Source organism: Stigmatopora argus, chromosome 13, assembly GCF_051989625.1.
Source record: "Stigmatopora argus isolate UIUO_Sarg chromosome 13, RoL_Sarg_1.0, whole genome shotgun sequence".
Classification (NCBI taxonomy): domain Eukaryota; kingdom Metazoa; phylum Chordata; class Actinopteri; order Syngnathiformes; family Syngnathidae; genus Stigmatopora; species Stigmatopora argus.
In genome coordinates this window covers 5298359-5310411 of record NC_135399.1, presented here as the reverse complement: position 1 = coordinate 5310411, position 12053 = coordinate 5298359, and the positions used below count along the sequence as shown (strand labels likewise).

General features: G+C 39.6%; 1 protein-coding gene and 1 long non-coding RNA gene across 4 annotated transcripts in view; one reads left to right on the top strand and one right to left on the bottom strand.

Annotated features, from left to right (window-relative positions):
• kcnh3 (potassium voltage-gated channel, subfamily H (eag-related), member 3) overlaps positions 1-12053 on the top strand; it is a 113324-nt gene that overhangs the window by 66854 nt on the left and 34417 nt on the right. For all 3 annotated transcript variants that reach the window (XM_077617381.1, XM_077617382.1, XM_077617383.1), the window contains exons 4-7: positions 3040-3179; positions 5031-5283; positions 7546-7703; positions 10090-10291. In XM_077617381.1, coding sequence (XP_077473507.1) covers positions 3040-3179; positions 5031-5283; positions 7546-7703; positions 10090-10291 — 753 coding nt within the window. The remainder of the gene's footprint in view (positions 1-3039; positions 3180-5030; positions 5284-7545; positions 7704-10089; positions 10292-12053) is intronic.
• Positions 1001-4644, bottom strand: LOC144087085 (uncharacterized). The gene is made up of 4 exons (XR_013304641.1): positions 4617-4644; positions 3022-3140; positions 1252-1317; positions 1001-1175 (listed from the first exon to the last, which is right to left on the bottom strand). It is a non-coding gene; the product is annotated as an uncharacterized LOC144087085 (long non-coding RNA).

Genomic DNA, 12053 nt, shown 5'->3' with positions numbered 1-12053 from the left:
TGAATGTTAATTCGCTACCACACTCCCACTTCAAATTGATTGAATGTGTACCAGTGATAAAGTAATTTAAAGAGTTAAAATTGTATTTTATTGTGACATGATAGACATCTGTCATCAACAATGGCACTGAAAGTGTTTATTAGTATAAAAAAAAAAATGGAAGTATTTTTATCTATTTATTTAGTAGCAAAAATTGTATTGCAGAGTCAGTTATTTTTAGAGTATTGATAGACATGAAAACGTTATAGCATACGGCATAAGGTATAAGACAAATATAAATACATTGTTTTCATATAAATTTAGTTGCTGCATTTTTACTCAGACCTGCCGATACTCCAAAATGTAGAGTACAATACAGTAGTACTATTATTGAGAATTAATTTTGATAAGGACTTCTATTGGGTGATATCTTACGATTTCTTGAAAATACAAAACTATGAACTGGTTATTAGTGTGGGAATAATTTCCAATCATGTTAATTAATGCCCAAAACATTCATGGAGCAATCAAAGCCCTTTTCACGCTGTCCATAAACGCTGGCAATGTACTGCTTTTTTGGTAACTTCAATTCTACTACTGCAGAATGCTGTGTGCATTTTTGCAAAATATTGCAGTACCGCATCTTTGTTGTTTTATACTGGGTTCTGTGTAAAAGCCCATTTATTGCAGCTGAAATGCAGCAATGTTTTTTGCAACACAACAAAATGAAAGAGGCAACAAAAATGGTATAAACCCCTGCTTCGTTGTGCACATAACACAAATTGCATGAAAACACCACCTTAATAATTCAATATGTATGTCCAGCCTTCCCTCACCCTCCTGCTTCTTATTAAGACCCTTGAGGGAGCAGTAGATAAGTGTGAAAATAAAGAAGCGAGCTACAGTCCTCCTTGAGGCCTTTCCTTTTAGTTACATATTTTCCTCCCTGCAATCCAAGTGGAATATTGATAAACAAAGGCCTTTATTGATCACAAACCACTCATGGGACGCTATCTGAGTATAATATAATGTACTGTATGGCATGACTGCAGCACAGTGGAAGAGAGTGGTTACCGCCTCAGCCTGAGAATTCTGAGATTAAGAATTCAATCCCGTTCATCCCATGCCTGTGTTTTCTTCAGGTACTCTGGTTTCATCAGGCATCCCAAAACCATGCATGGCAGGCTGGTTGAATACTGCAAATTGTCCCTGGTTATAAGTGTGAGCATGACTATTTCTTTGTTAATTTGTGCTCTGTGATTGGCTACTCACCCATTCAGGATGTCAACTGGCTACTGCCCATAATTAGCTGAGGTAGGCTCCAGAACCTCTGCGACCCTTGTGTGGATAAGCAGCATGGAAAATGAATGAAAGAATATGGTATTACAAGAAGCCTACATATTCAAATGGTGAAATACCGAGACACACAACTCCTCTGGTCTACATTTATTCAGGTAGTCAGCTGACCTCATTCTTTGAGCACATCCTGATTCTGAGCCTAGACCTGAAAAACTATGGCAACCTCAGATCATTACACTGGCACCACAGGCATGTACAGTGTAAGGCATGAAGACAATAGGCATGATGTGTAAATCACTTCATCTGCCTTTCTTCTTCTCCTAATGCACCATTCAAAGATTTATGGTAAATTTAGACTCATCAGACCCAGTGGTGGACCGTCATGGCCTGCAAGACCTTCTCTGCTGGCCTAAAAAATACCTGAATCACAGACTGGTGTTATTTATGTTTTGTCCATGAATACTTATCAAATAATTCAAAATTGTCTGTCAGCTTCCTTTCATTGCTTTTCCCCTGGTTGCGCTGCTTCCAGATGTGTTTTCATATTTAAGCATCTAACCAATCACATTTCAGCTATTATTGTTGCCAGGGGCAGAAATCTGACTTGAGGCCTTTGCAGTCAGTTCTGCAGGCTCTGCTGTATAAAACAAGCGAAGATAAAACTGTTGCTTTAACCAATCAAATTTCAGGTTGGCAACACCAATGCCTTCTCGCAGGCGTAGGGATACCATCACTTTCACCAACTATGATTGGCTAATGATAGAGTGGACTAGCCAGAGTTACCAAACTGTATCTGGAGCGAGCTGCACAGGCAAATATATTGGTGTGTTGATTTAATAGCGGTTTTATCAACCCGCAATGGTTCAAGGAGGAGAAAAAAATGGATTTGTTTGCAGATTTACTGTCAAAGCCATTTTCAAGACGGACTTTTCAAGAAAAAAAGCTGGACATCATTAAGAAAGGTCGGACAACTCCGAAGCAAGCAAGCCTGTCACAACCGGAAACGAACATTTTCAGCACTAAATCGAATAAAAATATATGCCAGAAATACGACAGGACAAGCTCGACTTTTAGCATTAGCTTCGATGGCGATAGAAAAGGAGGAAAAAAAGAAGGATGGATTTTGTGTACAGATAAAAAGGATTTTTGGTGAGTAAAATATGGCTATATTCCAAAATATTATTTCAATTGTATGGGGTTATTATTGATACTTTTTTATGTGTCAGAGCTGTAACTGCAGTAAAGGTTTTATAGCAATAAAATAGTTTTTGAGGGTTGGATTGATTCAGAGATAGCTGAAGGCATCGGTATGAAATTCACGGAACGCCACTGATCAGACCACATGACTGTCTTCCATTGCTCTACAGTCCAATCTTTAGGTCGCAACGGTCCGACTTTACCGTCATCTTTGCAACATCTTGCTGAAAAATGAATGAAAACACTTGATGAAAATAAATGTTGTGACATTGCAAAATCTTATTGAAACAATGCCACAGCGAATGCATAGTGTAATCTAAGATAAAGGCAGTGACACAAAATAGTAGAATGAATGTGTTTTTTTTGGTTAATTATTTGGTAGGTGGTCTGTTGGTAGTTAGGTAGGTAGGTCAGTCGGTTGGCAATTAGAGTAAGTTAAAATAAAATATGTGAAATGCTGTTCCCTCTTCTCATCAAGTGTTGTTCAAATACACATTGATTCTTTTAAACAAGCCACAATTATAATCTTTGAATATTTGTTTGAACCTGTTATGTAATCTACAGATGAGGAGACGGGTCTGGAAGTTCATCGGGTTACACGGCCGCCTGGCTTTAATGCAAACCGCCGTCGCAGTCGAGCTGTCCTCTACCACCTTTCTGGACATCTCCAAAAACAAGATAAAAGCAAACTCAACCTCAACAATGTGAGTATGCAATAAAAGTGTATGTATAAAAAAGGGTTTTTGGGCATATTATTGAGTAGACATTTGGTAGCATTATTCTTATATTTTATATTCTTTCATACACATGAACTTTATTGCCACACCCTTTTGAAAGTATAAAATTCTTACAAAGTTTGGACTTCAAAAGGTGGTTGCTGAGTTTGTTCCATCTCTGTTTCTGATAATCATCACTCTTGCTTTTAGCCGCTAAGGTCGTGGAATCAAAATATACCCTTCAAGACATCTAAAGAATACTTTTAAAGGGCTTATTCTGCTATCTCATGATATTTGTCATCATCGCCAATGGCGAAAATAATTTAAATTTCGATTTTAATTTGTGTTTTTATTTAAATATTTTATTTCCAGTGATTTTGAGTTGACCTCAGGACTCCACGGGGGTCACAGTCAAATGCTTTCTGCAAGTCCAAAAAAAACATGTAGTCTGGTTGTGCGAGCTCCCACGACACCCTGAGAACCGTGTTGAAGGTATTGAGCTCATCCACTTTTCCACGGCCACGATGAAAACCACACTGTTCCTCCCGAATCTGAGATTTGACATCCAACAAACCCTCCTTGCCTGTACCCCTGAACAGACCTTCCCAAGGAGGCTAAAGTGTATGATCCCTTATAACTGGAACACATTTTCCGGTCTCCCTTTTTAAAAAATGGGGACCACCTCACCGCTCTGCCAATCAAGAGCCACTGTACCCAATGTTAAAGCGTAGGGTGAACCGCAATGTACAGGCACACCTGCTTGTCCCCTCTCTCCTTGTGCGCTTCCAGAGTGAAAGTGTGTCTAACCCCGTCGAGAGGAGTGATACAAAAGCCTGAGATGTGTGTAGAGGTGAGCTTGACTACATCAAGTCCAAACTTCTCAACCTCTCGCACATGTTCAGTCTCATTCTCGACTACAGAGATGACATTCCATGTCCCAAGAGCCAGCTTCTGCAGCCTGCTTCGGACCGCCAAGGGCCCCAAGGCCAAACTTTAAAAAAATAAAAAAACATCTGCAATTTATAGTCCAGAAAATATGGTATTTATTTAGATTGAACGAGACGGTATAGATGTCAAACTCATTGAGTGTATCTTGGCCAGAGTATTTGGTCAACAAATTATCATAAAATCGGTAGAACTATATAACATGAATCAGACACAATTAAATGATTCTGACACTAGGCATGGCCATTAACACAGGAATTAATCGATTTCCATTAAATGACAAGAAATGGTCATCTTTGTTATGATCGTGCCGAGATGTCGTGGCGCGATCGGAGGAATTTGGACCCAGTAGCGGGGAAGCAGGAGGAGGCGAGACGAACTGAGCTCATGACAGTAATTTTAATGACTCAAAAGCTTTACAAAATAACAAGGATGTGTATATCCCAAAACGAAACAAAACCGGAGCAGGGAGAACTGTACCTTTGCGGCGATGTATGCAGTGTCACGCAGGACGATCCGACAATGACAAACCACTTCCGTGGTGCTTAAATACCCCCATCAGGAAGTAATCAAGGATCACTTGCAGCTGCTCCAACATAACGGCAAGCCAGGAGGGACAAACGAGCCGCTCCTGACAACCTTAAAAGTCTATTTTGGATAAGTGATTTGTTCACAAGAAAAGGTCTTATATTTAATCAAAATTGGGGGGAAAGGGATTCTATGTCCTGTTTAATTTTCAGGAAATAAGCGTACGCTAGTCATGTCATCTAGTCACAGGTGTTTGGACTAAAAACATTTGTGAGTGACAATACTGCTGCGGCCAAGGGTTGGGGTGTGTGTGCATAGCCATTATAATGCATGAGACATTGCATATTCCTGCCCTTCCCTATGCAGAACATGTTCGGGGAGAAACCTCCAATCCCAGAGTACAAGGTAGCAGCGATCCAGAAGTCGCGCTTCATCCTGCTCCACTACGGCACCTTCAAAGCCGGCTGGGACTGGCTGATCCTGCTGGCTACCTTCTACGTGGCTGTCACTGTGCCCTATAATGTGTGCTTCACTGTGGTGGGCGGGCGAGATGAAGGCAGCACCCCCAGAAGTCCCCCAAGTGTCAGTGACATCCTGGTGGAGATTTTGTTCATGCTAGGTGAGACTCCAGGAAACATCTTGAGCTTGGATGCCAATTTATATAACTGATCATTTTTTACTGTCATAGTTAAAAGTTTAGGAGTGTGATAATGCAGTCCTTTTGAATTAGCATTCAAATAAATTTCCATCATGATAAAATCAAAATTTCCCTACATTTAATGAGTTCCAACATTTCTTATCCTTAAATACAAGTAAAAGTTTTTAATGAGAAATATGAGCCATTTGCAAGTGAACATTAAATGTGATGGCTTCAGTCATTTCCTAGAAAATAAGCAGCCCGCTATTCGCAGCAACGGAAATGTGAACCATCGCCCATAGATTAGCAATTGTTCTTAATGCAAAAAGTGGGAATGCTAGCTCTTCATCAAATTATCCCATCCACCCACTGCAGTAGTGGGCCCTTGAGTCAGTCCATAAGACATCTGTTCTGAACAGAATTGGGTATCAAACTATTTTAAAACAATCTAATAGGTTTTTTTTCAGTTGATATTCATTATTTCATTTCCCGAACTGGTTAGCCTCACAGGGGGTGCTGGAGCCTATCCCAGCCAACTAATAGAACCAGAGGGAGGACACCCAGCCAATCACTCGGCATAAGGCGATGAACAACCATTCACGCTCACACTCATACCTAGAGGCAATTTCGAGTGTTCAACCAGCCTATCAAGTATGTTTTAGGATCAAACTCTTAATCCTGGAACTATGAGGCTGTCATGCTAACCACTCGTACACCCACCCACTTGATATTCATTTTTGTCAAATCAAAGCATAGTTTTTTTCCCCGAATTCCAAGTATTCATTCCCACAGGTTCAAAGCAATTAGTAAATAAAAAATCAAGCCTGACAATTTGAAATTTTCATTATTAAATATTATGTTGAACTAGTGACCGCCAGTGAATAGTTAATAAAGAACAAATGAATAATACAGCGTGAGCAACTGTGATGAATAATGCTTGCATGCAAAGTCCAATGCACGTACTACGAAATCTGTACAGTATGTGACTTTCAACTTTTTGGACTTAACCTCCAGTTTCAAAGCAACAGCTGTTTTCGAACTGCTTGGATTTATGATTGAAACTTTAGTAAACTATTTATATGCAACAAGACTTTATTTATTGTAAATACATTAGTTATTATTAGTTAACATAAGTTATTATTACCTGTTTCATTTAAAGACTAAAAAAAAATCTGCACTCGTTTATACTTTCCCCCCCATGTGGTAAAGGTGTAATGCATATAGAATTTAATCTTTGTAGTCCTGACCATCACTGTCTCTTTTGCAAAAACAACACAAAAAGCAGATTAAGGGTATATCTAACTTAATTTTTTTTTAACTTTTCCTTTTACTTGACCCCAAACACATCCCTCGCTCAACCTAAATGTTTCATCTCATTTTCTGAACCGCTTTATCCTCACTAGGGTCGCGGGGTGTGCTGGAGCCTATCCCAGCTGACTTTGGGCCAGAGGTGGGGGACAGCCTGAATTAGTGGCCAGCCAATCGCAGGGCTCAAGGAGACAAACAACCATTCATGCCCACACTCATACCTAGGGGCAATTTAGAGTGTCCAATCAGCCTATCATGCATGTCTTTGGAATGTGGGAGGAAACCGGAGTACCTGGAGAAAACCCACGCAAGCCCAGGGAGAACATGCAAACTTCACACAGGTGGACCGACCTGGATTTGAACCCAGGTCCCCACTATGAGGCTGACGCGCTAACCACTCAGCCGCCGGGCCGCCTCAACCTAAATGTAATTCTTATAATTTTGTGTTTTCATTTTATTGTGTTACTTGTGTGTTGAGATGTTTCTTTCATACTTTTCTTCCCACCTCATGCAATGTCTTATTTTCTTTTCATCGTGGCAAATGGGGCGCCCCCCCCCCCCCCCCAACCCCCCTTCATATGTCTGTTGTTAATGTTACTGTTCTCTTGAGGACTGTAACTGGAGTGACATTTTGTTGCTCTATGCTCGTGAAGATCAATGACAAGAAAGGCTGTTATGTTCTAAAAATACGTACTTTAAATTTTAAACATTTATATGACCTAAGGAGTTCTCGCCTTTAAGGCTCCAAACTTGTATATTTCTTTATTCTTTACCCATCAGTTCCACATAATTGCACATAAATCTTTTATATGAAAAAGTATTGTCATGAGATTTAAGTAAAATAATTTTGCAATGAATTAGTTCAATGTATAAGACAATGTGATTTTTTTGTGTTAGACACAGAATAATTTTTGTTGTGTCATTTGTCACCTGCAGATATCGTGCTGAACTTTCGGACAACCTTCGTTAGCACCTCGGGTCAGGTGGTGTATGACGCTCGCTCTATCTGCATTCACTACGTTACCACGTGGCTTTTTGTGGACCTCATTGCTGCCCTACCCTTTGACCTACTCTACGCCTTCAATGTCAGCGTGGTGAGCATTGCATTTGTAATTATTCCTGATTTAGGAATAATAATACACTTTAGTTTTTAAAAAGTCATAGAAGGCTGCTTCAGAATAGTCCTGTTGTGTAGATTGTACTCTAATTTGGAGAACAAACAAATATCAAAAGTTATCGGAAATTTCTCTTTTTTTTCCAAGTACTGTATTATCTGCACTATCGGGCACACCTTTCATGAATGGTCTATCTTAAAAATGTGTTTCATATATTAGGCGGACTGGAATATAAAACGCAGTGGTAGTAATGATGGGGCTAGTAGTGGAAGATGGTGGTAGTGGTGGTAGTAATAGTATTAGTAGTAGTGGTGGTAGTAGTAGAGGTAGTGGTCTTAGTAGTAGTGGTTGTGGCAGTAGTAGTAGTAGTGGTTGTGGCAGTAGTAGTAGTAGCACTGCTAGTAGTGGCAGTAGTAGTAGCACTGCTAGTAGTGGCAGTAGTAGTAGTAGCACTGCTAGTAGTGGCAGTAGTAGTAGTAGCACTGCTAGTAGTGGCAGTAGTAGTAGTAGTAGCACTGCTAGTAGTGGCAGTAGTAGTAGTAGCACTGCTAGTAGTGGCAGTAGTAGTAGTACTAGCAGTGCTAGTAGTGGCAGTAGTAGTAGTAGCAGTGCTGGTAGTGGCAGTAGTAGTAGTAGCAGTGCTAGTAGTGGCAGTAGTAGTAGTAGTAGTAGCAGTGCTAGTAGTGACAGTAGTAGTAGTAGCAGTGCTAGTAGTGACAGTAGTAGTAGTAATAGCAGTGCTAGTAGTGGCAGTAGTAGTAGTAGTAGTAGTAGTAGTAGTAGTAGCAGTAGTAGTAGTAGTAGTAGTAGTAGTAGTAGTAGTAGTAGTAGTAGGGGACTGTGTTATACATCCACTAGATGAAGCTGTGCTAAAGGGAATTTCATACAATAATCAACCCATATTTATCCACATAGTCAGTTCAATAAGTAGTTGAACCCCCTGCTATATTGAATGTTCTCCCACTCTGAAATTATGAAGGTTCTGAAATTTTTATCGTAGGTATGTACATGTCCACTGTGAGAGAAACAATCTAAGAAATCACAATGTAAGATTTTTTTTAACGATCTATTCAAATAAGTATTTGAACACCTGTCAATCAGCTAAAATTTTGAGGGTCAACTATTGGAGCAATGATTAGAAAATGTTAATCGGAGTGGAGCTCCATGCAAGATATCACCTCGTGGGGTCTCAATGATCCTAAGAAAGGAATAAGTCTAGAACTACACGAGACGATTTGGTCAATGCTCTGAAAAGAGATGGGAACACTGTTTCCAAGGTGACTGTTTGTAATACACTAAGACATCATGGTTTAAAATTATACATGGCACCAAAGGTTCCCCTCCTTAAACCAGAACATGTCAAGATCTGTCTTAAATTTGCTTTTGAAAATTTGGATGATGCAGAGGACTCATGGGAGAAAATTTTGTGGTTAAATGAGACCAAAATAAAACATTTTGGTCATAATTCCACTAACCGTGGCTGGAGGAAGAAGAACGATGAGTGCCATCCCAAGAACACTATCCGTACAGTGAAGCATGGGGGTGGTAGCATCATGCGAGTGTTTTTCTGCACATAAGACAGGATGTCTGCCCTGAGAGAAGATGACTGGGCCCATGTATTGTGAAATTTTGGGGAACAACTTCCTTCCCTCAGTCAGAACATTGAAGATGGGTCGTGGGTGGGTCTTACAACATGTCAATGACTTGAAGCATACAGCCAGGAAATCCAAGGCGTGGTACCATAAGAAGCATATAAAGGTTCTGGCATGGCCTAGCTAGTCTCCAGACCTAAATCCAATATAAAATCTTTGGAGGGAACTCAAACTCTGTGTTTCTCAGCCCAGAAATCTGACTGATCTAGAGTGGGCCAAAATCACTCCTGCACTGTGTGCAAACCTGGTGAAAAAGTACAGGTAATGTGTGACCTCTGTAATTGACAACAAAGGCGACTGTACCAAATATTAACATTGGTTTTCTCAGGTGTACAAATACTTATTAAATTGTTTTAAAAATCATACATTGCGATTTCTGGATTTTTCATTTTAGATTATCTCACTCATAGTAGACATGAACCTGGATTGAAAATTTCAGAACCCTCCGTGATTTCTAGGTAGGAGAACTTTCAATACTATAGCAGGGTCTTCACATTCTTATTGAACTGACTGTATATAGCGCATTGGATTATAATGCGAACTTGAGAGAAAATTGATGCCGTTTAGTTGCGCCTTATAGTGCGGAAAATATGGTCATATGACAATTCTGAACATGTGTCTACTTGATAGGTGCTGATGTTTTGGTTAGGACGTTGTTCTTTTTTGGGGAATTATGAAAATTGGAGATATTAATGTTAGGCTATCTTCTGCAGTACTTTGGGGTGCACCTATTGAAGACTGTCCGGCTGCTCCGTCTGCTACGACTCCTGCAGAAGTTGGAGCGTTACTCGCAGTACAGCTCCGTAGTCCTCACCCTGCTTATGTCCATGTTTGCTCTGCTGGCCCATTGGATGGCTTGCGTATGGTACTTCATTGGACGCAAGGAAATCGAGAGTCCAGGATCCTGGGACATTGGTGAGTTGTCCTCCAACAGTGTACATAATTGAGGTCTTTTCAAAATTAAGCAGGAAGACATTTGGTTTCATAGCTTTACACTTGATGCAATAATAAATTGTAAAATATTCAACTTGAAAGTTAAAGTTTAAAGTTACATGGATTTCACTCATGAGCTGATTCTTTCACATAATTTTAGAAAGATGTAAAACTGTAAAAACCTTTGATATAGGTATTTTTCTTATAGAAGGTTCTCAAAAAGGTAGGAGAAAACTGTGTTAAATTTTGTCTGTACATTTTGTCTGAATCAGTACATGGTCACTACGTAATAGGTTATCTCCCCTAGCATTTTATTTTTGTATAGAAAAAAGTCACCTTTCAAATAAATCAAAGAAAACAGTTTAGTATTTTAAAAAGTGGGGGTGTAGCTTCACCTTGCTTCTTAGACTAATCCTGCTCGCATTGCATCATTAGCCTACAGCGAAACACATTTCTATTCTTTTAACCACCTTTGACGACTAAGCAAACATTTTATCATTTACGTAGTTTGTTTTGTTGTCCTCATTAGCTTGCCATCCACTGTGTTCACTTCTCATCTTCCTTGTTCCACCAATTGACGAATACTGCACTATTGTGTGCGCTATTATCCTTTCAGCAGTGTACTCTATCGATTTACATCAGCAAGATGTTCAAAAAGTCTGAAAGTCCAAAGGTGTTACATACAAAAACAATTGTTAAAAAACATGCACACACGCTTTGCTGACTGTGTTGTCCTCAGCAGAGGAGAAACCCATAGAGCTCTGCTCTGTTCCAACACCCAGCCAGGAATACAAAAGTGTGCAAAACTAACTGCCGATAATGGCTTCTGCTGGAATTCCAAGGTGTTTTGTCTGCTTCAACAAACATCCCATAACCCCCGGGAAAAGAAATGGGGCATATCAAGCGCGGTTCCTTGATATTAACCTTTTTGAACAAAAATTTAAGATAAATAATACTGATAAATGAGTGTGCTGTATTTATTCAACCATCCAGGATTGGACCATTGTTCTCAGAACTGTGAGGCATTCTGCTCACCACTCACCTCGATGCTGGCAAACTTAAATTTAATATATCAGCTGTCAGGCTCTTTAACAAAACAAATGGCTGAGTGTTAAGACCTACCGTATGCATGCATGTACATCTGTGTATGTATATATGTGCTTATATATGTATGTGTATGTATATATATATATATATATATATATATATATATATATATATATATATTTCAGCAACACGCTTATTTATTTATATATGTATTCATGTATTTATTTATTAACTTACTTATTACCTATCTATTTATGTCTAAAATGCCTTTCCTATTTCTGCATCCTCACCCTCTTGCTACTGTGACAACGAAATTTCCCGAATACGGGATGAATAAAGTTATCCAATCCAATCCAATAAGAATAGAAAGAAAAAATGGGGCGGCACGGCGGCCTGAGTAGTTAGCATGTTGGCCTCATAGCTCTGGGTTCAAATCCAGGTCAGTGCACCTGTGTTGAGTTTACATGCGTGGGTTTTCGCTGGATACTCCGTTTTCCTCCCACATTCCATAAACATGCATGGTAGACTGATTCGACACTCTAAATTGCGATCGGCTCCCCACCGATTCAGGGTGTCCCTCGCCTCTGGCCCGAAGTCAGCTGGGATAGGCTACAGCACCCAAAGTGACCCTAGTGAGGATAAAGTCGTTCACAAAATGAATGAATAAAGAATAAATGTAATAGTAATTACTACACTC